Below are 26,320 nucleotides of genomic sequence, written 5' to 3'. Positions count from 1 at the left end.
GTCTCCCAGATGAGAAAGTCACATTCTTAGTCAGGCTCATCGTGGTTTCTGGATGTTCTTGCCACTCCTGCCTCTGAATTCTTCCTGCATCTCCCTGACACCTCTGTTACCTCTCACCCGGCCATGGAGAGTCCCAGAGCATTGTTGGGAGCTGCTGCTTCCATGAAGAGAAGAAACACACATAGTAGAGACTTCTGGAGGGACAAATGGGAGAAACACAGCCTTGCCTAAGAGATGGAGAAGGTAGATTAGTCCCGAGGGACATGTTCCGCCTTGTTCAAAGAGACTGTCACCCAGGAGGGACAGTGAGGAAATGCTAAGATCTGAGTCAAGATAAAGAACCTGGGACTAATGGAGGGGCAGGTGTGGGAAAAGCAGGAGAAAGACGAGACAAAGTTGAGGGTCCTGTATTTGTAGAGGTGAGTCAGAGGAAGGAGGTGCCATATTGTACAATGCAGCCTACACTCCCACGGCCTTGAGTTTGGCTGCTGTGGTTTTGCCTCCATCTGGGTTTGAACACCGAGAGGGCTGAAGTAAATTATCACTAATATTCTGAAGGTTCTCCTTGGTACTTCGCCAGTTTTACTTGACGACTCAAGCAGATGGGTTGAATCCTTCATGGAAGATGTCAAGGACGAAGGGCATCTCCTCCCCAGTGTCTCACAGTACGAAGTATTAAGGGATCTTCGTCACCCCAAAGGAGTTTGGCCTTTATGGGAGAACAGTATCAGGGAGGAGCAAACCGACTCCTTCGGGCACTTTCCTCAAACCAAGGGCTGTTGGTGCATCTCCTTCAGGGTGAGCTTAGGAGGCCGAGTGATGACGGATTCCCTGGCCCAGAGGAGAGACTCAGAACTGGAAGGAGCCCTAGCCAGGGTACAAGCTACCACCTTTACTTTATATATATATATACTTCTTTTAATATCTTTCTCTCTCTCAACACACGCACACAATTTCTCAATGGAAGAGGTAAAAAACCAAATATACTTCCAAGGAAACCCCTTAGCATTAATAACGAATGAATTTAGGCCCAATGATCAGTTAATCAGCAGCTATAAATCAGTTCACAGAGCAGAAGGTTGCCAGGGGCTTGCAGGGATAAGGGGAGGGATGAAGGCTCGGAGGGGGGACACGGCTGAGGACCCCTAACCTTTGCGGATGCCACAACCCAGCCCTCCCTGCCCTTGTGTTTCCTCAAGGGAGCGGGGACAAGGAGACGAAAGGACAAGGAGGTACAGAGATTGACTACCCCACTTTGCGTCCACTACTGAGTTTTGTCTTTAACATGGTTGAGAGAGAATGGGAGTTAGGCTTCTTGTGCTTTTGGATGAACCCGAATGTCTCCAATGCGGGCATTTCCTGCTGCCGCCATCCTCACGGGGGACAGGTACAGCGTGGCGGTCCAGCTCTAGAAGGCACCACCTCGCATAAGCTCCCCTGGCTCACTCAGCGAACGTCTGTTGACTGTCCGCATTGTGCTGGAAGCTGGTGGGGTGACGTCTGCTGATTTGCGGCTCATCGGGCCTGAATTCTTCAATGCAGTGACACCAACGGGCTCTTTCGGTAATGGCTGAGGCCTCACGGGCCTCACCTCTATAAGCGGGGCAGTTTCTGCCCTTCCAGGCCTATTGCCCGATGTCGGGCACCTGACTGATCTGGCCTTCTCTCCAAAATATTCAGTGTAGGCCGTGGAATATTTGTTTCCCTGTCGCATCGCAGGAGGATGCCTGGAGCATTTCAGCAGAAGCCGCCCTCCCCAGGGACAAAGCTCTCCACCTTACCTTGGGCATTCTGTCCCTGCCTCGTTGTCCAGAGGCTCCTGCCGCCCCAGAGTTGAGCTCATTTGGTCCATGGGAGAATTAGAGGTGCCCTCGTGAGTCACCGGTGCAACGTTCTGCTTGGACACCTGGAAAACAAGGTTACTGCAGGTGCCAGGACACCACGTGAATTTCAAGGTTTGCGGCGGGATTTTAGGTTATGTAAAATCAAAGTAATAATGAAATACTGACAATATACTAAATATTTGCAAACTACCGCTGGTACATTTTATAGTGCGGGGTTGCAATATATATTCTATTTATAGAAACTTTATTCATAATTGCCAAAACTTGGAGACCACCAAGATGTCTTTCAGTAGTGAGGAAACAAACGGTGGTCCAGCCAGATAAAGGAGTATTATTATTATTCAGCACTATAAGAAATGAGCTATCAAGCCATGAAAAGACCTGGGGGAACCTTAAATGCATTTTACTAAGTGAAAGTAGCCAGTCTGAAAAAGCTACGTTCTGTGTGATTCCAACTACAGGACATTCTGGGAAAGGCATAATTCTGGAGACAGTAAAAAGAGCCGTGGTTGCCAGGGGCTGGCGGGAGGGAATGTGGAATAGACAGAGCAGGGAGGATTTTTAGGGCAGGGAAACTATTCTGTCAGCTATTGCAATGGTGGATAGATACGTGTCATTATACATTTGCCCAAACCCATAAAATACACAACACCAAGAGAGAACCCCAATGTAAACTATGGACTCTGGTTGATAATGATGTGTCAATGTAAGCTCACCAGCTATAACAAGTGTCCCATTCTGGTTTGGGATGTTGATAGGGTGGGGGGAGTGCTGCGCGTGGCTGGGGGGGGGTGGGGGGAGCCAGGGGGCGTATGGGAAATCTCTGTACTTTCCCCTCACTTTTGCTGTAGATCTAAAACTATTCTAAAATATGAAGGTTATTTTTTAAAAAAAGAACCAGCCAAACATGCAGATACAAAAAGGAAGCAAAAAGCAAGCATAATTCATAGTTAAAAAAAAAAAAAGGAAGGAAAGAAAGGAAAGGAAAAGAAAGGAAAGGAAAGGAAAGGAAGGAAGAAAGGAAAGGAAGGAAGGAAGGAAGGGAAGGAAGGGAAGGGAAGGGAAGGAAGGAAAGAAAGAAAGAAAGAAAGAAAGAAAGAAAGAAAGAAAGAAAGAAAGAAAGAAAGAAAGAAAGAAGAAAGAAAGAAAGAAAGAAAGAAAGAAAGAAAGAAAGAAAGAAAGAAAACAGAAAAGTCTGAAAACCACCCCAAATGGACTAGTTAAGTATGTGGTTTATCTAACAACGAAATAGTATGCAGTCATTTAACCAAATGAGGCAGATCCACATGAACAGAGGGAAGGCTCTCCAGCGCACATTGGTACATGAGAAGGCAGGGCGTAGGATTCTGTACAGTGTGCTCCCATTTGCATTGAAGAAAGACACATATGTTTGTAGAGACCAGAAACTAGTAACACTGATTGGATTGGGGGTCAGGGATGAGAGGGAAGCTTGCTTTTCATGCTTCATCCTTTTATACTTTCTATCAATCACTTTGCCATATACCTGCCTGTGATGCCTTAATTTTTTTTAAAGACTGTCCCCGCTAGCAGGTTGAATAGTGGTGTCCCTCCAATTCGCGTCCCCCTGGAACCTCACAATGTGACCTTATTTAGAAATCGTGTCCCTGAAGATGTAATTAGTTAAGGATCTTGAGATGAATTCATCCTAGTTTGGGGGCGGCGGGATGGGGGGGAGCCTAATTCCAATGACTCCTTACAAGGAGAGGACACAGACACATGGGAGACGGGTGCGTGATGACAGAAGCAGAGATGGGGGTTAAGCTGTCATAAGGTCAGGCTTGCTTGATTCACCAGAGGCTGTGAGAGGTGAGCAAGGACTGATTCTTCCCGAGAGCCTTTAGCTGGAGGACGACCTCTCTGGCACCTTGATTTCAGACTCTGGCCTCCAGGATTGGGAGGGAATCCATTTCCATTATTTTAGGCCACCCAGTTGGTGGCACTTTTATTCCGGCTGCCTGAGGAAAGGGACACATCCTCTCTCATCCCTTCTCCTATATTTGGTGCTTGGCCCCAGAGTGTATGTCAGAAATGATACCTGAGCTACGCCTTCTCTGTCCCAGTCATCTTCCTCTCCCTCTCTACTTCTGAAAGAACTTAGAAAAAAAGTCCTCCCAGTCTAGCACCGGTCGGGGGAGGGGGGTCCCCAGCCGGCAGAGGTGAGATGTAACTTGGTCTGTCCTATCATCTTCGTAATCCTGTTTCCACTTAAACTTCAAACAGCCCAGGAAGAGAGAATCCTACCCTGATTTACCACCAAAGAAGTTGAGCTTCAGGCCTTTCCCGAGGCCAGAGCCCTGACAGGACGGGGATGTGGACCCCGGTGGCCCTGGTCCCAGCTCTCTGTCCTGAGCCAAGTGCCTACAGCCTCGCTCTTCCGCCTGCTGTCTCGCTGAGGGCTCGGGTGCCCAGGGACAGGAGGACCCCACCCTGCGCTCTGTCCTCACCTCTCTGGGGCCTCTGGTCCGGCAGGGGGGCTGCAGCAGAGTCTCCAGCAGGTTCTGCCGCCCGGGGGAAAGCCCGAAGCTCTGCGGACCTCTTCGGAGCCAGCTGAGAACCTGGGTCCGGGCTCTGCAGGCACAGAAATGGTACGAACTGAAGCAACACTTCGGGGAAGAGCAGGGCTTACTGAGAAACGGTTTTCACTTTTGCTTTCCTTCTTTGCCTCTTTCTCTTCTAGCTGCGCAGTGAAGCAAAGCAGCAGAACTGTGGGCAGAGGCCCAAGCCCCCCTCGCCCTGCCCTCGCTGTGTGCTGGGCGCCAGGACAGTGGCCAGTAAGGCGACGGCTCAGTCTAGCGGACCACGGGGAGCTGTTCCTCACCAGCGCTTGGCCTCGATTCCCCAGCTGTGAAATGGGTCTCAAAATAGTTCTTGCGGCTCAGAGCCGTGGTGAGGAGCGAGTCCCTCAGCGCCCAGCGTGGACTGAGCGCCCCACAGATGCGTCACCTGGCTCTCCCTCCCTCTGAGCTGGGGACGGGCGAGGGCCGATGCCTCAGATCTGTAACCGTGACTTGCAGAAGTCGCTGGAAACCGAGACCCGTTTCGGTAATTCGTGTGGTGGAGGGACCTGACCCTGACCCGCCCGGGTGCAAGGACGTGGTTCTTGCATATCCCGCTTCATTCGCATATTTGTGGTTTCCCTGAGAAATAGTAGCGTGTTACCAAACAGGGCGGCGAGGGGGTTGCAAAACCTTTCCAGAACCTTTCCCCAAATCCAGACCATGGGAAACTCTGAAACACATCTGGCCCTGAAGGTTTGAGTACAGGATTGTGGTTGTGAGTCTCCCAAATTGCAGATGGCGAAACTGAGACCCCGGGGGGCGGGGGGGAGCGGCATGGGTCAGTGGCTTGCCCATGGTCACCCAGTTCTAGCCTCCATGTCTGTAGGAATAACCTGTGCAGTCGTGGGCTGAGATCTGTGTCTCCGTGTGTGTGTGTGTGTGTGTGTGTGTGTGTGGGAGTGTGGGCCGTGTGGTTTGTTCACGTCGATAAGGCAGAAAGCCCTGGGTTGACTCCCCAGCCCTCCCGGAGGCCACACCGGCTCTGTGGGCGTCCCCCAGGGCCCTCCAAGCAGGGAGGAGGGATGAGAGGCCGGTGGGCTGCTGAGCTGGGACTTGGAGGGGCCTGAGGGGCCCTGGTGTCCTGGCCTCCCGCACTCTGGACAGAGGCTGTCCTCCAACTGGGGCAGCCGCCCTCCGGCCTCCCTGCGGCTTTCCCTGGCAACAGTCCCAGAAGCCGAGGCCTCCCCCGAGGGCCTGGGAGCCTCAGAGACCAGGCCGGCCACTGGACTAGGGTGGTGTTTACCACAGCGGCGCTGGTGAAGCAAGAGCCCCTAAAAGACACGGGGCGAGCAAAAGAATGTCACATGCAGCAAACGCTGCTTCTGGGGTAAGACAGAAAACATGTGGTGCGTCACCCAGCCAAGCAAGAGTACAGAGCTGCTTCATTTCGTAAACCTCACCTCCCCTTCCTCGGGGGCCCCAAGCCTGCTGACAAGAACAAACTTACCTTATGCTCCCTCGGTCTCTTGCAATTTCAAAAACACAGTGTTGGGTCAAGTTGGTCATTCGGCAGGTGAATGTTCAGGCAAATTCGGACCCGACTTGGGCATCAGGGCTTTCCCTCTCCCCTTGAAAGTCTGCAGCCCCCTGAGAGGGCACCTGGGTGGGGATGCCTGTGCTGTGCCTCTGGGGTCTCCCTGGCCTGCACAGAGACCTCCTGTGTCCCACCATCCCATCAGGCGGCAGCTGCCTCTGGCTGGGGAAGGCCATCCAGCTGGCTGCTGCTTGGTGGCGGCCCCCGGGGCTCTGGTTTCAGCCACACCGGCCTCTGGCCCACGCACCCGTGGAATAGGCTCCCATGCGCTGGGCCCACGTCCCACCTTGCAGGCCTTGCTCAGGCCCTGGGGAACTGCAGGGGGCAGGATGGGGGGAGGACGAGCTGGGGAGACCTGGGGGCAGGGGAGGAGGTGGTCCAGCCCCTTCCTTGACCCAGCCACACACCACTGGGGCTTCTCTAGCTGCTGCCCCTGCCCCAGGCCTCTCTGCTCTGGCTGCCTGCCTCCTTCCTTCCCCCAGGCGGACTTTTCCTACCACTTCTGCCCGAGTTTGATTGCCTTATTGCTCTTGTCCCTCCCTCTGCCTGTTGCCCTCCCAATCCTGGAAGGTTTCTCCCTACACCCCTCTCTGTAGGGACTTCTCTAAGGTCAGGTCCGTGCCCCCCCACACCCTATCCTGAGGACTTCTTGTCCTTTGTTCTCATTCCTTGAGAGATTGACGGCAAAGGGGGTCGGGGAGGGAGACGTCGCACAGATGAAGGGAAATATAGGGGCACCTGGCTGGCTCGTCGGTTAAGCATCTGCCTTCGGCTCAGGTCATGATCCCAAGGTCCTGGGATTGAGCCCCGCATCAGGCTCTCTGCTCGTGGGAAACCTGCTTCTCCCTCTCCTCCCCCCCGTTCATGCTCTCTCTCGCTCTCTCTCTCTCTCAACTAAATAAATAAAATATTAAAAAAGAAAAAGGGAACTATACACTGGAACTGTTTCAAAAGCATCCCCTTTGCTCTCATCAAGGGCTTAGAGAGTTTCTATGTTATCCAACAAACCAGCCAGGGCTAAATGAGGATGGTAGGAATGCCAGCCAGTTAGTCTGGTGCGCGAAGGCAGGCCCTCCAGGTTGCCGTCCCCGCTGGGGACCTGGCCACAGTCCCTGGTGCTGGAGAATTAGGGAGCTGACAGCCAGACACCTCTGGGCTGCCTGGAGCTGTGGTTTGAACACAAGCCCTAGAGATTGATTCAGGCTAATGTAACTTAAGAATCTTCTGGAACACCCCCGAAGCAGCTCCAGCTCCAAACGTGCAGCAAAACCACCAGGCCTGGGAGAGGGCAGGGAGCAGGCCGCCAGTAGCCCATCAGGAGCCGGGGGACGACTCGGGAGGCTCGTTCCATCACGTGACTCAACCACCTGCCCCTTCTTGTCTGTTCAAGTTTTGTGATCCTTCGAGAGAATCTGGTTGGCCTAGCGGAGGTCACTGGGTGTGTTTGGGAGTGTGGCTTAGTCCTTCTGGGGCTGCTACAACAAAAAACTGTGGCGGTTTTGGAGGTGAGAAGTCTGAGATCACCTCACGCCAATATGGGCGAGCTCTGGTGAAGACCCACTGCGGGGTTGCAGACTGCTGACTTCTCCTTGTGTGCTCACCCGTGGAAGGGGCCGGGGAGCTGTGGGGTCTCTTTTAGAAGGACACCCATGCTGCTCCTGAAATCTCCACCCTCACGACCTAATCACTTTCCACAAGCCCCACCTCCAAATACCATCACATGGGGTGTAGGATTCCAACGTGTGAATCTGGGGTGGGGGGCACAGACATTCAGGCTCTAACAGGCTGGGAGGCGTGGAGGTGAGGCTTGTTGGTTAGTGCGCCCACCAGAACCCCCTGGGGTAGAGCAGAGGCAGTAACCCAAAGGAAGGGGGCGCTGTTCCTAGAATCAGCCAAGAAAGGATGTTGGGCAGGCAAAAGCAATAGGTGTCCTCTGCATCCCATCCTTTGCACTGTGCTTCCCCCCCACACACCGTCCTTCCAGGTATAGGACTGAAGAAGGCCTTCTTTATGAGCTGCGACAACCCAGATAGAGCTCTGGATGTCCCCAGTCCTCCCCAAGAGTTGCACCAGAAGTCACACCCAGGGGTTGTATCTGTAGGCAACGGATCTACCCAGTGGACCCAGGGTCTCCAGCCTTCTCTCATTCTACCACAACCCTCATTGATATTCTCAAATCTATGACCTCAGTGGTAAATCTAACCACCCTTAGTAGATAGGAAAGGGAATGAGGAGGAAAGGGAAGGAAAATTCTGAAAAATCATGCTGACACAGCAAGCAGGGAGTTGCAATCTTTTGGTTATAATCTTTTTATGAAACTGGCATTCACAATATTCTGGCCAGCTTCAAAAATATTAGTAATAATATTGGTAGTAATCATTATAGCTAGAATTTACTGAGTACTTGCCATGTACCAGTGCTGTTCCAAGGGCTTCACGAGAATTAGTTCAACGTCATGGCGGGTATTTGTGACTTTTCTTCCTAAATTACCCGTTCCTTTATCCCCTTGCCTTCGGCCAGCTCCTCATCAGGTTGGAGTCCTTTCCGAAGGGTAGACCCTAAGCTTCACATGTTCCGGAATCAGGTGGGGTTAGGCTTCCAGCAGCTTCCCCCTGGTTAGGGCAAGCAGGCACGGACCTAGGGCATGGGAACCTCCCTCCCCCAGGGCATGTTGGCAATATGCTACTACTTCTTTTGATGAGCACAGCCAACCACCCGTGTCAACAACAGTCCCCCAAAACAGTCTAGTAGTCCCTCAGAACAGTAAATATACCATCAGTGGATGAATAGATACATAAATCATGGCATATACATACGTTGGAATTTTATTCACCATAAAAAGGAATAAAGTGCCAACACATGCCACAATGTGATTGAACCCCAAAGGCCTTCTGCCGCTAAATGAAAGAAGCCAGGCACAAAAGGCCACACATTGGATGATTCCTTTTACATGAAATATCTAAAACAGGTAAGTTTATAGAGACGTAAAGCAGGTTGGTGGTTGCCAGAGAGACCAGAGGACAAGGGCTTGGGGAATAACCACTTAATGGGTTTGGGGTTTCTTTTGGGGGGTGTTGAAAACATTTGGGAACCAGGGAGAAGTGATGGTTGCACAACATTATGAATGTACTCAACACTGAATTGTTCACTTTAAAATACCTAATTCTGGGGCGCCTGGGTGGCTCAGTCATTTGAATGTCTGACTCATGCTTTCAGCTCAGGTCATGATCTCATGGGTTGCGAGATCGAGCCCCAATTGAGCTCTGCACTCAACGGGGGAGTCTTCTTGGGTTTCTCTCTCTCCCTCTTCCTCTGCCCCTCCCTCACTTCTCTCTTTCTCTTTAGCCCCCCTAAAATAAATAAATAAATCTTTTTAAAAAATAGCTAATTCTATGTCCTGTGTATGTTATTTCAATTTTTAAAAAGTCAGAAAAATGGATTTCAGTCCAAAAAGTTAGGATTTTGTTAAGTAAATGCATCCTTTTCTGGGTCCAAAAAAAAAAAAAGGTAAACATAGAAGTACCCTATAATCCAGCAATTTCAATCCCAGATATATACCCAAGAGAAATGAAAACATGTATCCCAAACTTGGGCATGGATGTTCGCAGCAGCATTATTCATAACAGCCAAAAAGTGCAAACAACCCAATGTCCATCTACTGGCGAATGGCTAAATAAAACGTGGTCCATTCATACAATGGAATATTATTTGGCAATGAAAAAGAAACAAATACTGGCACATATTACAATACAGATGAACCTTGCAATCATGCTGAGTGAGAGAAGCCAGGCACAGAGGACCACACAGAGTGTGATTCCATTTATATGGTGTTTCCAGAGTAGGCAAGAGTATAGAGACAGAAAGGAGAATGAATGGTGGCTTCCAGGGGCCCCGGGGAGGGAGGAATGGGGAGTGATTGTTAATGGCTGTGGGGTTTCTTTTGGAGGTGATGAAGATGTTCTGGAGACAGTTCTGATGGTTGCACAACTCTAAGAATGTACTAAAAACCACTAATATGTCCATTTGATGGGTGGAACATATGGTATGTGAATTATAGCTCAGTAAAGCTACGTGTGTGTTTGGAAAGGCCAGCTCATACTTTCAGCTTGAATTTAACAATTATTAAGAGAACTGGTGGCCGTATTCTCCCTTTGGAGGAATATCAAAACTTCTGGACACGTAGAGCCTCGAGTCACGGAATGGGAAGTGACATTTTGGGGCACATGGCATAAACTACAAGATGTGCCACTTGCTTTCCACCCAGTGGTTTCTGGGCTCTGTACTTCGGTTATTGGAAGAAACAGCACATGGGCTGTTGTTCGTACGGGATCCTGCGAGATGGCAACCCACCCTATCCCTGCTGTAGTCACTGGCATCTTGGTTCCTGCCGATGAGCAGGGGGACAGCTGGGCTCCCCATCACCATATGACCCTGCCCCCCTTCACACCTGTTAAGATGGCTATTAGTAAAAAAATTTCAGGGGAGCCTGGGTGGCTCAGTCAGTTAAGCATTTGCCTTCAGCTTGGGGCGTGATCTCTGGCTCGATCCCTGGGATTGATCCCTGCACAGTGGGGAGGGTGCTTCTCCCTCTCGCTCTGCCCCTCTTCCCCCCCACCCCCACTGCTCATGTTCTCTCTCTCGCTCGCTCACTGAAATAAAGAAATAAAATCTTTAGGGGCGCCTGGGTGGCTCAGGTCATGATCCCAGGGTCCTGGGATCAAGTCCCACATCAGTCTCCCTGCTCGGCGGGAAGCCTGCTTCTCCCTCTCCCACTCCCCCTGCTTGTGCTCTCTCTCTCACTGTGTCTCTCTCTGTCAAATAAATAAATAAAATCTTAAAAATAAAAAAAAATTAAAAAAAAGAAATTAAATCTTAAAAAAAATTTTTTTCCAGAAAATAAGCATTAGCTTATTAATGCTATTAATAGCATTAGGATGTGGAGAAATTGGAACCCTTGTGCATCGCTGGTGGGAGTGTAAAATGGCGCAGCCCATGTGGAAAACAGCATGAAGGCTCCTCAAAAACTAAAGGTTAAATTACCATATGATCCAGCAATTCCACTTCTGGTCATATACCTAAAAGAATTGGAAGCAGGGTCTCAGAGATACTCGAACCAAACCCATGTTCACAGTAGCATTATTCACAACAGCCAGAAGGTAGAAGGCACCCAGTGTCCGTGGATAAACAAAATGAGATATGCACGCACGCTGGGATAGGCTTATTCTACATACAATATATTCAACATGTAGGATGGGCTACTATTCAACCTTAAAAGGAAAGGAAACTCTGACACCTGCTACAACATGGATCAGCCTTGGAAACGCTATGCTCAGTGAAAGAAGCCAGCCCCAAAAGGACAACTACCCTATGATTCAGCTTAGATGAGGTGCCTAGAGGAGTCAGATTTACAGAGACCAAGAGTAGGATGGTGGTTGTCGGGCTGGGGGATGGAGGGAACAGGAAGTTAGTGTTTAATGGGGACACAGTTTCTTTCAGTTTTGCAAGATGAAAAGCTCCCTGGGGTGGATGTTGTGTGTGTGTAGGGAGGGGGCAGGGGGTGAGGCTGCAGGACCACGTAAACGTACTCCCCGCCACTGAACTGTGCCCTTGGAAGTGACTACGATGGTTGATTTTGTGTAGAACTCTCCCATAGAACTTGCTGTTCTTTGCTCTGAGCTCCCTCATTAGCTGCAGACAGGCACTCTCTCTTCCTTCCCAGAGCGGCCAGGGAGGCCCCCGGGATTGCACATGGAAGATACCCAAGCTGCTGACCGGCTCCCCCAACCCCGAGGCAGCCGGCAGTAGGAATATGGGCACACCTGCATCCAGCTGGGCCCCTCAGAGCAGGATGCTTTAGGGCCACTGTTAGAAAAATCCTAAACCACGGCTCCAGTGCTCACAGCCCAAAAGGCATTCTTGTGATCCTTGGGCAGCCCTTGCTCAGGTGGTGACCCTCGTATGTTGGGGAGAAGGGGCCTTAAGGTACGCGCTGAGCCTGAAACTCCTGGATTCTGGGAATCTCTTCCCTCCTCCCGTGCCCGGGGAGCACAATTTGCCAAATGTAGTGAAAGTTCCAACCCTGCCCCCACGGCTTCGCCTGCAATCAGCCCCGGAATCCCCAGGGCCTCGACGGAGGGGAGCAGTGGGGCAGTGGTCACACGGCAGAAAGGCACTGAACCCGGTCCTTGCTGCTTGTCCTCCGAACCCTCCAGCACCCTTTCCCGGGTTCCTGCAAGGGTCCAATGAGTTCATCTTGACAATGGGAAGACCATCACCAGGTATGCATGTCACTGTTACTGCTTTATACACACAGACAAGACTCACCTTTCATGGGATACTTGAGACACTCTTGAGGACATGTTCCCCTTCCTTCTCCTCCCCCGCAAGAAAAATCCAGATTTCTGTGATTGGGGGTTTGGAGGGATGGGAACTGCCCAGTGCAGAACATTGCGTCGGAGCCCTGTGCCGGGAGCGTACAACTCTGCACCTGCTTCCGACGTGCACGTTTCCCCCACACCAGCGAGCAAGTCTCTGACACCAGAGAGGTGACTGACTGCAATTTAATTCAGTTCCGACACTGTCTCCCCTGAGATGGCATCAGATCCTATAGGTTAGGGGCTCAGGTCATGATCTCAGGGTCCTGGGATTGAGCCCTGCTTCGGGCTCTGAGCTCAGCGGGGAGTCTGCTTCTCTCTCTCTCTGCCCCTCCTCCCCACTCATGCTCACTCTCTCTCTCTCAAATAAATAAATATAATCTTTAAAAAAAAAAGCATGTATCACACATAATAATGGTATAAATATTGCTTCATGAAAATTATATACCTTTCATCTCGTACTTGTGTGTGTGTTCTGGATTGCAGAGTGCAATGGGTCGTAGGTAGAATGTTTGTGAGCTGTTGATCTAGCTCATGGAATCAAAGGGAAATCTATAGGTTTCAGGCCACTCCTGAACCTTCAGGTCATGAGATTAGGGACCTCATCATGGTCATAGGTCTCTCTCTCTCTCTTTCTTTTTCCCCAGCTCTGTGTTTCTTTTGGGGTGCCAGCCATGATCATTCAGTCCCAGTATAGGTGGGCTTTTTCCATAGCAGAGAGAACAGAACCTCAGGCCTATTCCAACTCACGTCCTTCCGGTTCCAGGACTACGGATGTAAGGACGTCTCCCCCTCCAGATCCAGTAAGAAGACTCCTTGTGTCCCACGTCCCACTGGTTCCTTGTGGCCGGGGCAATGAGGTTCTCTGATTCCCCAGCCTGGGGCACAATCCCTCTCCCATAGCAAAAGCAGTGTACTGTTTCTGGAAGTTCTCCCTGGAACCGTGAGATTGGAGGGAGGAAGAAATAAGGCCCAAACAAAGGGGGTGCTCTCCTGCATGAGTCAACCGATGACTGTTCTCTACGAAGGGGTCAGGTGCCAAAGTGGGGCTCCTGTTGATTTGGCCCAGGGACCGCCTGGATGGCATTTTGCAAAGCATCAGTTTGCCAAGCAGCTGATCCTCCAAGAGGGTGGGGGTGGGGGGTGGGATCTGGGCATCCTGTGGGTCTGCAGATCCCTGGCTGAGCCCCCCGTTCTGCTCCAACAGAACCAACCATCTCAGATGTCTGCTAACCTCTCCAGACTTGGGCTTCTGGAAAATACAGCCAGTGGGCAGTCTTTCCAATTTGCTTGCAGAAGGGCGGTCCCTCCGGCATCAAAATTTGCCTCCTTGCTTGGTCAGAGGTGGTCACATCTGACCCAGAGGCTTTATTTACGTATCCAAGGAACTGCTGTGGGTGGCTCTAGGAAGCACTGTGATGGCCAAGGATACAAATCCAGAGGCCGCCTGAGCCGGACTGGGGGCCAGTAGACCCAGCTCTGCTCGCTTCCTGCTGTGGCCGTGGGCATGCCCCTTCCCCTGCATGGATGGGCAAGTTAGCTCTAGCGGGCTGGCCAGGGGGCTTGGGGGCTGAGGGGTGAGGGGTCCCCTGTGACCTCACAGGGAGTGTCTTTCACAGGGATGAGCCCATCCTTCAGGAATGAAGCTTGCCCTGGAACCGCCAGATCCCTGCCCACATCTGTAAAATGAGGAAATCCCACTGGATGAACGAGGGTCCTTTTCTTGGCTGTGACTCTATGATCCTTAGAACCTAACATTCCGTGATTCAGAGATCCTAGGGATTGAAAAACCTCCATTATTTTGCCTCCTTTACTATGGCTTTGGACCTAAGCCTTATTCTCTCCCCAACCCCATGGATCTTTCCAGACCCCCACTTGCACCCAAGAAGGCCATCCACACAAAATGTAGGTTGGTCTCTCCCTGGCTCTCTCATGAGGCTGACTGTTGAGTGGGTCCATTTTTATACCCACCACTAAGTGGCACAGGGCAGGGCCTGAATTTTGTCATGTTTTCTCCTTGGCCATTCCCTCCTGGCACCATGACCCTTTGTTGGCCCCACATAACCTAAATTCCACAGCTCACAGTACTTGTGGCTCCAATCTGATGAGATGCAGAAAAGCTTATTAGTCAGAACTCCAGAGATGATAGGGTAGGCCTGGCACAGGACTAGACTCAGTCCCTGGGAGAAGCACATTTTGAGGCAGGAGGGCGAGATCCTGGGATCTGGTGGCAGAGATGTGGAGCTGGGAAGGGCCAGAGGGGACAGAAGGAAAGGGCTGGTGATGGGGCTTAATTTAGCTGTTGCCCCTGCTGTGCATCAAGACCACCCTCCCGACCCCCACCCCCACCCAGGTCCCTGTGACCCCATCAGTAAGGATGACGCTGCTCATTCTTCTTGTCTGTGGGTCTGGATCTCCGATGTGGTTCTCAGGAAGTGCCGACAGAGCGAGGCCCAGGGCTCTGCCTGGAGAAGGCCAGCCCTGGCTGCCGGGATGTCCCACACCACCCGGTGTCTCAGGTTCTAGATCCTCGTTCTAGATGCTAAAATTCCATGGGAAAGAAAGCAAGTGTTTGGCCTGACACAGAACAAACCAAACTCACATCTCATCCTGGGCTATGCAGAGCACAAGGGTTGCTGGCCACAGGGTGGGTGGGTTTGCAGGGGGGGCCAGAGGTCTTCCGGGAGAGAAGGAGCAGTCCCCATGGCCGTGATCAGCCTGATCGTGTGAGGAGATCAGACCCCCACAGCCCCCACCCCGGCAGCTCGGCCCCCAGATCCAGCCTGCTGACCTGTGCTCAGGCCGCCCTGGGACGGGGGTCCCACATTACAAGAAGGTCAGACCCCAGGATTCTGTCTCGGCCACAGGTATTAGGGACCAATCTTAGGTTCTTTTATTAAGGCCAGAAAAGACCTCTTTTGCCTCACAGGTCCCAACCAGCCCTGAATGTATATGACATCAGACTGGTCACAACTCTGTCCACCTTTTTCTCTTAGAAGTTCTTAAAACCAGGATTGACTCAAATGGCCCGTGGCCATTCGCTAGAGGTGGACCTGAATTATGATTTGCACAGAAAAGCAAAACCCTGGGACTTGTGTTGATACCTGGGAAGAGGAGAGAATCTTCCAATAGGAAGAGCTGTGGGCTAGAAGTCATATTAATTTGATCACAGCAGACATTTGACTTTACCTGTAGCCTGAGCTCGCGGTCAGTGGCCCCCACACTTCATGCACAATGACGATGGCCATCTCTCCTCCCCTGAGTATGGGCTCTGTGATAATGGCTTTCTGTGCTTAGGTTAATCCTTTGAATGACTGCATAGGGTCAGTTTGCTGTTGTCCCTATTTAACCAATCAGAACACAGAGACTCAGAGAAGTCAAGGATGTGCCCAAGGCCACACATTCAGCAAATGGCAGAGCTGGGACCTGAGGCCAGAATAATTTTTCTTTTTAAGATTGTATTTATTTATTTGGGAGGCAGAGAGAGAGAGAGCAAGGGGGAAGGCACAGAGGGAGAAGCAGGGAGCCCGATGCGGGGCTCCATCCCAGGACCCTGAGATCACGACCTGAGCCGAAGGCAGACGCTTAACGGACTGAGCCACCCAGGCGCCCCTGAGGCCAGAATCCTAATCATTATTCTCTGCAGCCTCTGAGAGCTGAGGATTTAGAGTCGGATTCATCGGTTTAAATCCTATACAATGTTCCCTGGCTCTTCCCAAGGAGAGCAAGAGTCATCTCCTGGAAAGAAAGTCTCAAGGGAAACTCATTCTTCTTGCCCTCCCCATTGTGACCAGAGCCGCCTCTGGCCTCCACAGAGAAGGGGATGGGAGCAGGGACCCTGCGAGCAGGGATGTGGCCTCTTCCCCAGGGCGGGGCCTATCCGCCAGCCCAGGCCCCAGGCACAGAGCCAGCCAGGAAAGGAAACTCCCTCCTGCGATCATATTCTCGGCCATTCTGCACAGGAAAGGGCAGGCTCCCCCGAAGCCCAGACAGTCTCCAGATGGTTTTTCACTGAAGACTTTCCCAGAAAATCTTGGGAACCGGGGACAGACTGTGGGCTGGGCCAGAGCTCTGGCCAGCGTCAGGAGAACAGGCAGGCCCTTGGCTGCCCTAATGTACCGTGGGATCCCAGAGCAAACCCCTTTTCCTCTGCGCCTGCATTTCTCCATCTGTGGGGGTTGACTCGTGATCCCAAAAAGATACGTTTGAGTCCTAAGCCCCGTACCTGTGACTGTGACCTTATTTGGAAATAGGATCTTTGCCAATGGGATTAAGCGAAGGATCTCCGGACGATCGTACTGGATTTAAGGTGGGCCCTAAACTCAATGAGAGTGTCCTTAAAAGAACAGGGGAAGACACAGAGACACACGAGGGGACTGCTGCATGAAGACACGGGCAAAGATCCGAGTGGTACAGCCACAAAGCAAGGAGGGCTGGCAACCTCGGGCAGGTGGGAGAGAGGCAGGCAACAGAATCTCCTCCGTTCCTCAGAGTCTCCAGAAGGAACCAGCTGCCGACTCGTGGCCTCTGGAACTGAGAGAGGGTACGCTTCTGTTGTTCTAAGCCCCCAAGCCGTGGTCGTTCCTTAGGGCAGCCACATCTCTGAGAGAACAGATGGGGCCAGGAAGTCCCCCAGGGGCTAAGAGAGGTCAGTAAGAGCCTCAAACGTGGCTCCCACCCTGAGAAGCTCACAGCTGAGTTGAGAAGCCAAAACTCACCAGTCAGCCTGGGGGTCTTTGCCTAGGCTCCTGATTCTCATGTCTCCTAATTCCCTCCTCCCAGTCCTGCAAAGCCCTTTGCCCTGGGCTAAGCCTTGCCATCAGCACCCCTTGCTCTGAACTGGGCAGCTTGGCACCCCCCGAGCTGAGACCTTAGAAGCCCAGAAGCCCCTCCACAGAGCCACTGCAGCCCCTAGAGAAGATGCTGGCCCATGGCACTTTGTCCCGGCTCCCCACCCCAACTGGGAGGTTTGAGCTCCCAGGAGGTGGCTCTGCCACGGCCGACATCCCATGCACCCTACTCTCCACCCTCTGGTTCCTGGGGGCGAATCCTTGTCTAAGGTTTGAATTTCCACCAGCCCTGCCCTTTCCTGAGACCGTGGCCCTGGGAAAAAGGGCTTCTCCTTTCTGGACATTCCTGACCACATCCATGAAAGGGAGATAATCTTGAGACCAGGATGTGAAAGCATGCATACTGTTTGACACTCTTTCTGAATAATGCACGAATTAAAATAAAGGCAGCTGTGTGAGGCCAAGAGCACTGACAATAAATGTGGTAAGAGGTACAGACAATAGTTAGTAGTAGCCGGGAGAGCGAGCATTTGCTCCTCGGAGGTGATCAGGGAAGCTATATCAGTAGGAATCTTTTTATTGCAAGTGACAGAAATCCAACTCAAACTGCTTTGTGCACAAATCAGAATGTTTGGCCAATGTAACGATGACAGTATTTTGAATAAGCACAATGCACACCTACCTCAGGGCCTTTGCACTTGCTGTTCCCGCTGTTGGAATACTTTTCACCCAGATATTTCCATGGATCTCTCCTTTACCTCTTTAGATCTTTATCAAATACATTTAAATTTAAAAATTAATTTAACCAACACTCTTTATGCCTTTTCTCTGCTTTATTGCTTTATTTTTCTCCGTAACAGTTATCATCATTTAACGCACTATTTTTATGATTTATTTTGTGTATTGTCTTTCTACTCACATCCCGTCCCCCACTACCATGTAAGCTCCACTAGGTAGGATTTTTGTCTTTTTTAACTGCTGTAGTTCCACTACCTAGGAGTATGCCTTGATGTAGTAGATGTGATGGTTCATTTTATGTATCAACTTGACAGGGCCACAGGGTCTTTCTTTGGGGTTAGATATCAAGCTTGTGCTGGCCTTTGTTGAAATAAAATCCCTGGGGGCAGGTGGTGGAATCCCAGTTAGTGACCATTAAGACAAGTCACGGGGGAAAATGGTATTCAAGATAGCTACATTTTGTCTGAGGGGCAACTGGAGGGAAAGTTCTGGAACACAGGGTATGCTCTCCACAGGCACTCCAGCTAAGCCATAAGTAGAATGAGATCCTAGGCCTTCAGGGGAAGAGGTCCTAAGTGTTTATATCTTCACAAGTTGGGTACTTTACAGTTTAGAAAGCATTTTCCCATCTATTATCTACCTGGTCCTGAGTGGTAGGAATTTCCTTATCCAATAAATATTTATCAAGAATTCCTGCTTTGGGGGGTCATGAGGACCAAATGGGCCTCTGCATACAGAACTTAGGGCCCTGCCTGGGCCCTGGCCAGTCCGCAGTGCATGCTCATATGCTGGGGGGGGGGGGCGCGGGGGGATAGATGTCAGCATGAACTTGGCCTGTACCAGGCTATGGAACTATAGGATAGATACGGTTCCTGCTCTCGTGGGCCCCACAGTCCATCAGGAAGAGGGACATTATTCACTAATTATAAACAGGGTCAAAATTCTAACCGTTTCAAGTCAGATGTTTGAAAAAGGTGTTTTCTTTAAGAACATCGTTTCTTTATTAGCCATAACTGAGACCAGTGGCCCACAGCGTATTAAGTGCTGACTCTGTGTCAGGCCTAGTTGTAGGTATTTTACCTCGTTTCAATTTCACAACGTCCGGTAAGGCAAGTACCTTTGTGATTGCCATTTGGTTGGCAGAGCAAGAAACAGGCACAGAGAGGTTAAGTAACTTGCTTGAAGTCACACAGCTAGCAAATAGCAAAGCAGAGTTCAAACCCAGTAGTCTGGCTCCAGAATCCACACCCTTGATCCCTGTACATTTATCTCCTGCTTGTAAGCACCCCCTCCCTCATTGCTACATGTGTGTGTGAGGCGGGGGGAGGGCAACTTAGATTGAGCCAATTACTGGGATCTCAACCTTTCCTGGTAAGTGCTCAGTGTCTCAGGTTCCATGTCCACCTCTGCCCCTAACCAGCCCCAGTATGCTGGCGGGGGGCTGGGGGGGCTGGGGGTGCCTGGGTGGCTCAGTGGGTTAAGCGTCTGCCTTCGGCTCAGGTCATGGTCCCAGGGTCCTGGGATCGAGCCCTGTGTTGGGCTCCCTGCTCAGTGGGGAGCCTGCTTCTCCCTCTCCCACTCCCCCTGCTTGTGTTCCCTCTCTCGCTGTGTCTCTCTCTGTCAAATAAATAAATAAAATCTTAAAAAAAAAAAAAAGAATGGTGCCTGGGTGTATGGGAGGAGAGGGGAGATGGGCCTTTGGATAGGGCCTGCTAAATAATACACAATTTAAAAATTTCACAACCGTTATCCAGTTTACACATATGAATATTGCCACGTAGGTGAAGTACAAGCGTCTATCACCTGGTCTGCTGCGGAAAGCCCCCAGGAGGGCTTGCCTAGGGGAACGGGGAGACCATTCCAGGCCAAGGTGGTCCGAAGGTCTCACCGGGGAGTTGGGTCAAACTGCCTCACGGCCTCCTGCTGCCAAGGTCAGAGCCCCGAGAGGTGCTGGCCCAACAGCCCAGAGCAGAGGTCCCAGGATAGGCCAGAGCCCTGCTCTAACCCCGAGCACCCCCCGGTCCAAAGTAGGAAGGAGAAACAAACCCTGGTTGCCACATGGGCCAGCACCACTGTTGGCCTCGTGGCTTCTCCAGGCTGGGCCACGGCGCCTAATTTTAACTGACCTGCTGATTCATCACAGGTGGCTCCCTCTCCCACCCCGGCCCAGCCCCAGCCTCTGCCAGCTGCAGCCACTCCTCGGGGGCCTGCCCAAGGGCTGCCAAAATTCTTAAAGTTCAAGGTCATTCCCCATCTGCTCTAAGCCGGCATTCCAACCTCACCCGTGACCAGTCAGCCTCACAAAACTTCTGGCCCTGTCAACTAGTCTTCTCAGGCTTTCCTGAACATTCCGGTACATTCCTGCTTCCCTAACTCTCTGGACCATCTTTCAAGGCCCCACTCAAATGCCCCCTTTCATAGGATGCCCTTCTAGACACCCCAGGCCCAGTGGCCACCCCTCCCCAGCCCCCTGCACCTGCCACCTTATCAGTGGTGACCACGCTCGCCCGGAGGACAGACTGTGAGCTCCTACTACGTGCTCTGGGGCCATTAAGACATCAGTTATAGGAAGACTTCCTTCCCAGCCCTTCTTCCTCAACTTTCCACTAGATCCCAAGGCATTTTACTACCTCGGGCCGGGACAGTGGCAGACATCGTGCTGTGTGTCACCAAGCCCGTCTCACTTCCTCTGGGCCCACGGGGTGGTCTTGATCCCAGCCTCCCTGGAAGCTGGCACGGCCATGTGGATGGACACGCTGATGGCACAGGGCTGGAAACGACGGGCATCACTGTCAGGCGTGGACCCCAAACCTGTCACATGCCTTTGTCTCTCCCGTGGCTGGCCTGCCGCATACAGAGGGAGCAGAGCCCTTCAGCGTGCTTGGGGACAGAGCGTGGGGCCCTGGATCTCTATGCGGAGCAGAGCCCTCCCCCCAGGCTTGCATGGGACGGGAGGTGAGTGACTGAGCCCAGGCAGCCACGGAGGCTGGGGGCTGTTGGTTACCGCAGCTAGTGCTCTAACTACCGCACTCACCCACTCCTGGTACCTACGTCCTTCGTGATCACCCGAGCCCACCGCGCCGCTTCCCTCTCGTCCATCCTCCACGTGCACACCTGACCTGTCCTCCGTCCTCAGAATTTCCCGGGGCCCCCCCCTGCCCTTGGAAGTTTCCTTGTCCCTCTCTTCCTCTCCCCGGTGCTTAAAGGCTGGGGTGCCCCCCCCCCCCGCACCCTCTCTGGAAACATCTCTGCTTGCTTCCCCTACGCCGAAAACTCGCTCGGGCTCTGGCCCTGTCTGACGGGGTAAACTGAGGCTCCTCCAAGTCTCCGGATAAATTCTGGATGGGGGTCGGGGTGGGGACAAGTCCTCTCCCAGCAGAATAAGGACAGGGAACGAATTCTCAGGGAAAAGGTCGAAGTCACACTAGTGGGAAGATCGGGAGTATCTCCTGTGGACTAAGCAGGCTTTTGAGAAAAGAATCACTCTTTGCCGCCGTGAGTTGGGCTTGATTTCAGATCAACTAGAGAGAGCCCAACTGCAGTCTGGGGTGTGGGTCGGTGTCTCACTTTGTCTCCGCTTCCTCTGTCCCCTCCCAGGCAGCAGGTGCCCCCCCTCCCTGGAGGAGCTCTCGGTAGCTAGGACCTGGGCTTTGATTGTTTTTAGAGGGAAGGGAGGAGGTTTGAGGAAAAGGCTGGGTGGCGTGGGGGATGAGGAGGGAAGGGCACGGCTGCAGGATGCTAGGGAGAGAGGCTGGGGGAGTAGGGAAGGGCCAGGGCCTCCCCCTGTGACCTGCTAACTGGATGTGACCACGCCCGAGCCCCCTCCATGCCCACGTGGCTGGCTGCCTTCTGGCCAGGTGGAGGAGGGGCTCCTCTCCTTTTCCTGGTGGCAGAAGCCTTGTGGGCACTGGGACGGGGTGGGGAGGATGTAACATGGCCACCTTGCCAGATGACAATCAAGCCTCGGGGACACGTGTATCCCTACACCTGCCAGACAGATGTCCCACAGACACTCCAGATGCTGCGTCCCAAGGGAGACTTGCTCCTCTGTCCTCCCCGTACCCCACCCACCTTGGTAAATGGTGCCACCCTCTACCCAGTCACACAGCCAGACTCTGACTCCCACTGCTGGCCCAGGGTCAACCACTCACCTCTCTCCTTCCCTCGGCCTCCCGTGCAGAGTCTGTCCCCTCTCCTCTTTATCCCTCAGCTCGGAGCCCCTCTTACAGGCCTCCTTCCCCAAACCAATCTGTGCCTGAAAAAAAACACAACATCAGGACAGTGGTTGCCTGTGGGAGGTGGTGGGGGTGGGCCCTGGCCAGGAAGGGGCATGTGGGAACTTTCTGGGGCGATGATAACGTCCTGTATCCTGATAGGCCTGTGGGTTACACAGGTGTATGAACTTCCAAAACTCCGTGAATGCACAGCACCTTCACACAGCACCTTTCATTGGATATAAATTTCACATCGGAAGAAAGAAAATGCAAACAAATATTGAACACTCATGAATGACCTGCAAGCCCAAGGATTCAGGGGGGAAGGGGACGGACAGATGTCTGCAATTCACTTTGAAATGCCACAAAAATAGGAAAGACTGGTGGGTGCCTGGGGGGACGGATAGATATGCGATCAAACTAGTTTAGTAAAACGTCAGTGGTAGAACACAGGGGGTGGGCATAGCGTGTTTGCTCTAAAATTCTTTCAACTCTGCTGTATGTATGAACGTTTTTAGGATAAAATGTTGGGGGACAGTGTCTCCTGCCTCCAGACTTGTCCCTTCCATGACATGATTCCCACTGCAACTAGTTGGGTGCTCCTAGGGCAACACAAAGCCCCTGGCCCTCTCCTGCTCAAACCCCTTCAGTGGCTCTCTGCTGGGGAGAAACTTTAACCCCTGTGGCTTTCGAGGCCATCCGTGGTTGGCCACTGTTTATTTTTCTGGTTGTTTTTTTCCATTCCTTCCTTCCTCCCTCCCTCTTCCCACCACAGAAACACCAAAATACTTCTCCTTGCCTGCATATATCATGTTCTTTACACATCCTGTGGCAGAAATTTCTAGTTTTCATCCAACTTTCATTCTCCCTTTCTTCCTGAGTAATAGAAACTCCCAATTTTCGTCTGTGGATATGGCCATATAGAAATAAACACTACATTTCCAGGCCTCCCTTGCAGAAAGGTGTGGCTGTGTAATGTGCAATGGGAGGAAGTATTGATTACAGTTTCCAGAAAGTGTCCCTAAAGGTAGGGGGCAAAACTGTCTTTACCCCTTTTGCCTTCCCGCTCGTTGGAATGGTGACATGATGGCTGGAGCTCAAGCAACCACCTTGGGTCAGGAGGTGGAGGCCATGTGTGTGATGTCTTTTCTCCTCGCCGCCATTAGATGGCAGCAGGGCCACCCGGTGCTCAGCCTCCCAACTGCCAGAGCACTAAAGCCGACTGCGGCTGGGTGTGTGCCTTACCAGCCCTGGACCACTACCTCTGGACTTCCATATGAAAGAGAAATGAATCTTCACTTGTTGAAGCCATGTTATTTTGGATCTTCTGTCACCCACAACCAGATCTGATCCCAACCCACCAACTACCATGTCCCTGAATGTTTTGGTCCTTGTGCTTAGAATAGTCTTTCCTCACCTTGCTACTAGCAAACCCCTAATAATCCTCCATATTTCTACTCAGACATCACCTTCTCTGTTATATGTGCTTTGGTGAGAGTAATCATTTCCTCCTTAATGATTCCTTTGTTCTTTATATCACAGTGAGCAATTATTGAGCACTTACTGTGTACCAGGCACCAAAATGAGTCCTGTACATGCACTCCCTCTTTTAATTCTCATGAGGACATTTGGGATAGGTAATTATTTTCAAAGTTCCCATTTTACAGATAAAAACCCAAAACCCTGGAAAGTTATGATACTCCCCCTGGATCACAAAAGTAACAGGTGGCCGGGCCAAGCATCGAATCCAGCTATCTGATTCCCTGTGCTGTACCCCTATGCTGCACCATCCCACTACTACCCTTATTACAAAGCCCTGCATCACCTGTTTACACATCCATCCCTCCTGTCACCCCCTAAAATCCAGGGACTGTGTGACATTCACCTTGGCCTCTCTGGAACCCAGCAAGAGCCCGGCCCCCAGTGAGCACACGTGTCCGCGGAGTTGCACTGTTGATTCGAAGTCTCCCATCCTGGTTCTGGCACAGGAGGGCTTCCCAGGCTGGCTCATCTCCCCAGCACTCCTTTCCCCACGTGGCCCCTGTATCCCTTGGGCTTTTGCCCACAGTTCGTTACCTCTGCTGAGAGGGCATGCTCCCTCATACTTTAAGATCCAACCCCCCTTGTCACCTCTGCCAGCAGGTCTTCTCCTTGTAGCAACCCCCCCCCTTGCCCCGCCTTCTACCTTCCCAAAGCCCTTTGCTCAAATCTCTGCTGCATTCCAAATCCCCCCTCCCACCAAGATTTCCTCCACTCGACCTTGAGTCCCTTGAGAGCAAAGATCATGGCTATTTATCTTTTAATCATTTGGAGAGCCGTCCCTGGTCGGTGCCATGAATATAGAGATGGAAAGAGACCCCGTCCTGGCTGGCAGGCAGGGTGGTTGGGTGAAGGCAGGGACCTGGTGGAAGGGGCAGAGCCAGACGTGGAGGCTTTTCTCCTCGCCGCCACTAGATGGCAGCAGGGCCACCCGGTGCTCAGCCTCACAACTGCCTTTGCCTTTACCTCCAGGGAAGCCAAGACCTGGGATGGACTCAGTTCAGTAAAATACACATTCAAAGAGCTCACTGACCCAGCTCTCTGCTAGATGTGCTGTCAGAAAGAGAAGAAGGATCCAAAAGTTAGACTGGTCCCTAGCTGTGAAGCACAAACTGAAACCAGACTGCCTGGGTTCGAATTTTGTGCTTGGCATCTCCCAGCTGTGTGACTTTGGTGGTTACTTAACCTCTCTGTGCCTGCTCTTATGGAAAGGGGGGTTTATAAATGTGTCTATCAAAAAGGGCTGCTGGGAGGGGCAGTGTCCCTGGAGTTCAGTGAGTGTCTGTTGCTTTTGTATGCCTGCTTCTGAGGATACTTGCAGGGTAGAAATGGGGAGCTCAGCCCAAAGTGGGAGAGATAAAGCTGCACAGAGCCTAGGTGGGGGGAGGGGAGAAGACACACCTGCTAGGAATGGGGTGGAGTTCAGGGAGGATTCAGGCAAGGGGAGCTGTTTCTTTGAGATGGGTCTGGAGGGGAGGGAGGAAGGGAGGGAGGGAGGGAGGGAGGGGGCTGTGGGGGTGGGGCTGGATTGCATCAGGGGACAGGTGGAAGGTGGGGCTGGAGGAGCCATCCCAGGCCCGAGCCTGCTGCAGAGGGGAGAGGAGGGGGAGGAAGGCTGGTGTCCTCAGGCCACACCTGTTATTGGGATATTGGGATCCTTGTGTCCCTGCCAGCCCTATTCTAATAAAGCCCCTCCAGGCCTCCAGGGAGAGGAGGAGCCTTGCCATGTAAACCGTATTTTTAGTTCCCTGCGCCTCTCTCTGGCTGCTATAAGACACCTCTCCCCACCCCCAGCCCCACGGCTTGGCTAGAGGCTCCAAGAGGACAGCTGGGGAGAAGGGGAGACTTGGTCAGTACTATGGCTGCCAGGGGGCTGGGAGGAGTGAGGTCTCGGGCAAGCTCAGGGGTCCCGATGCCCCTTCGAGTCCGCTCTGAGTCTGGCCTGGCGCTGGACCAGGAGGGCAGACTGCCAGGAAGGAGCAAGCTAAGCTGGGCGGGAGGGAGGCACTGCCCGGGCTGGCCTCCAAAGGGGCGGCCCAGGAGGAGGAGGAGAAAGGGAGGTGGTCAAGGTTGATGGGGCCCTTGGCTCTGAAGGGCCAAAGTCACCCCCTCCCTCACTGGAGTCTTAAAGTCTAATCCCCCAGATTCACAGTGGGGAGTTGTTGGCTGCCCAAGGGCCAGCAAACTCCCAGGTCCTTGGGGGAGAGCCACCTGGGGACTCAAACCTGTGTATGTGTAGAAGTGGGAGAGGGGAGTTGCTAGAAACCCCTTGCTCTAGAGTTCTCTTTATGTGCTCGAGGAGAGGCGAGAATTGCTGCCTTGAAGATTGACCAGACAGGCTCCTGGTTTACCTTGCCAGGGGAGGGTGCTCATTTCAAATCCTGGGCATGGTTAGTACGGACCAGAAAAGTCTTCGGCGAGCCTGCAATTTCCCTCGTGAGAGAGACTCTACTGGTCCTCTATATCCCCAAAGAGCCAGCAGAGCACGGACAAGGGAGTGAGCGAGACCAGAAGGCATGTTTTGGTTCAATATAAAGGAGACGTTTTAAAGCTTTAGGTAGTGAGCCCCCTGCTCCTAGGATATTCAAGCTGATGCTGGATGATGATCTGTAGGGAAAATTCCCGCATGTAGTGGGAACTTGGACAAGATGCCATCAAAGTCCTCTGTTAGCTTCAAGACACGATGGCCCTATCCTTCTACACTTCTC

General features: G+C 52.2%; 2 protein-coding genes and 2 long non-coding RNA genes across 17 annotated transcripts in view; 2 read left to right on the top strand and 2 right to left on the bottom strand.

The window, feature by feature from the left end:
* Positions 1 to 14,251, bottom strand: part of APOL6 (apolipoprotein L6) — an 18,820-nt gene extending 4,569 nt beyond the window's left edge. For 2 of the 13 annotated variants that reach the window (XM_036100188.2, XM_036100187.2), the window contains exons 1-3: positions 13,082 to 14,251; positions 4,310 to 4,433; positions 1,782 to 1,922 (exon numbers count right to left, since the gene is read on the bottom strand). In XM_036100188.2, coding sequence (XP_035956081.2) covers positions 1,782 to 1,922; positions 4,310 to 4,433; positions 13,082 to 13,430 — 614 coding nt within the window. In that variant the 5' untranslated portion in view covers positions 13,431 to 14,251. The other 11 variants (XM_078076528.1, XM_078076527.1, XM_078076533.1 and 8 more) reach the window with 11 other exon arrangements.
* Positions 8,236 to 12,772, bottom strand: LOC144382414 (uncharacterized). The gene is made up of 2 exons (XR_013449340.1): positions 12,282 to 12,772; positions 8,236 to 8,569 (listed from the first exon to the last, which is right to left on the bottom strand). It is a non-coding gene; the product is annotated as an uncharacterized LOC144382414 (long non-coding RNA).
* MB (myoglobin) overlaps positions 12,078 to 26,320 on the top strand; it is a 27,217-nt gene continuing 12,974 nt past the window's right edge. Inside the window, exon 1 of one of the 2 annotated variants that reach the window (XM_036100199.2) lies at positions 12,078 to 12,235. In XM_036100199.2, the coding sequence (XP_035956092.2) occupies positions 12,217 to 12,235 (19 nt within the window). In that variant the 5' untranslated portion in view covers positions 12,078 to 12,216. The remainder of the gene's footprint in view (positions 12,236 to 26,320) is intronic. The other variant, XM_078076537.1, reaches the window with a different exon arrangement.
* Positions 12,837 to 14,142, top strand: LOC144382413 (uncharacterized). Its single transcript, XR_013449339.1, has 2 exons — positions 12,837 to 13,134; positions 13,951 to 14,142. It is a non-coding gene; the product is annotated as an uncharacterized LOC144382413 (long non-coding RNA).

The sequence above is a fragment of the Halichoerus grypus genome, chromosome 6 (assembly GCF_964656455.1).
Source record: "Halichoerus grypus chromosome 6, mHalGry1.hap1.1, whole genome shotgun sequence".
Classification (NCBI taxonomy): domain Eukaryota; kingdom Metazoa; phylum Chordata; class Mammalia; order Carnivora; family Phocidae; genus Halichoerus; species Halichoerus grypus.
This window is presented reverse-complemented; position numbering and strand designations above follow the sequence as displayed.